At 32.3% G+C, this 1527-nt stretch overlaps 1 protein-coding gene across 1 annotated transcript; it reads right to left on the reverse strand.

The window, feature by feature from the left end:
* Positions 1-279: 279 nt before the first annotated feature.
* On the reverse strand, positions 280-843 carry LOC149055468 (uncharacterized). Its single transcript, XM_089229567.1, has one exon. The coding sequence runs from the start codon at positions 841-843 to the stop codon at positions 280-282; it is 564 nt and encodes a 187-aa protein (XP_089085693.1).
* Positions 844-1527: the final 684 nt, after the last annotated feature.

Below are 1527 nucleotides of genomic sequence, written 5' to 3' on the forward strand. Positions count from 1 at the left end.
GTTATTAATTACTAAAAATGTGACTACAGCTGAAATATTATTCACTGAACATGTAAGTTTTACAGCACCTAAAGGAATTATTTTAAACCCACCATAAGCCTCTAGTATAATAGTTGAATTCTCAATGCCTACATCTAAGTTAAGTAGTTTGTACACTTTTAGTGATAAAAGATTGACCTGAGAGCCTGTGTCTAATTTAAAGTTAACATATAATTGGTTTTCTACCTTAATTTCCTTAAACCAGGGTTTCTGAAGATTGTGGATTTCGGCAATGTTGACTTAGTTGACTCCATAGAGTTGATTGGTGAATGTATCGTCCTTGTTATCAACTGTATGAACATACTCGTTTGATACTTCTTGGACCTTCTTATTTGATCTGCATACCACAGCAAAGTGATTAGATTTACCACATGCTTTGCAATCTGCACCGAAAGCTGGGCAATTTTTTTTCCCATGCAGTGTTCCACATCTGTTGCATTTGAATAATTCGGACTGGTTACTGCTTACTTTTTTTTGTTTGGATTTATTATAAGAGTGTCTCTTTTGAATAAAATCAACATGTGGTTGTTCCAACGACGATAAGTCACTTTGTCTGTTAATCAATTTTACTTGTTCCTTGACATTTTCTGATTGTTTTATTATTTCTATTGCTTTTTCTAATGTGAGATCATCCATATTGATTAAACGCTCTTGTAACTGTGGGTCGCTGGTGTTTAGGACCACTTGGTCTCGAATTACAGAGTTTTCTAGTTGTCCGTATTCACAGGTTGCCGATAATAGTTTCAACTTGGTTACATAGTTAATGAGCGACTGGCCTTCTTGTCTATTGTACTTCAAAAACATGTGTCTTTCAAAAACAACATTTTTTTTGCCGTTACAATAATTGTCAAATGCTTCAATAACTTTAGCGAATATACTGGTTTGTCGCCATCGTTCATTTTCTTGGGATCAAACGTGTTGTATACGTTTAATCCATCATCATCGATCAGGGTAATTAATATAGCGATTTTAGCTTCATCTGTGTCTTTGGATTTACCTGTAGCAAGTAGGAAGAAACTCAGTCTTTGTTTCCAATTTTTCCAATTTTATTCTATATTGCCAGTGAAGTCCATTTCCTTTGGTGATTTGAAGTTGAAATCCATGTTTGAGTGTTGTATTGTACTATACACTTTAAAGAAATACGTCTAAAGAATTAATTCGCGCAGCGCCATGTTTTAAACGTATTTAATATATTTAATGATATTCACATAATGAGGTATTATATTGTATATATTAACATTATTAACAACGTGTGGACAAGTGATATATGATTTTATAAACATAACCTATAACTATGACTTAATAAATAATACAGTAGTAACAACATTACAACAATAGGTACACAAAATCCAACGATATTATACACGTTCATTGCCATCATAACTTGTTTTTTGTTTGTTAATTTCTTAAAATGATTGAACTAATTAATTGTAGGTTGAAACAGCGGTTTACGAGTACAAAAAAAAGCGAAAAAAAATAACTTTGAAG

The sequence above is a fragment of the Diuraphis noxia genome, unplaced genomic scaffold (genome assembly GCF_037042655.1).
Source record: "Diuraphis noxia isolate RWA-SAM2 unplaced genomic scaffold, SU_Dnox_SAM2 contig0005, whole genome shotgun sequence".
Classification (NCBI taxonomy): domain Eukaryota; kingdom Metazoa; phylum Arthropoda; class Insecta; order Hemiptera; family Aphididae; genus Diuraphis; species Diuraphis noxia.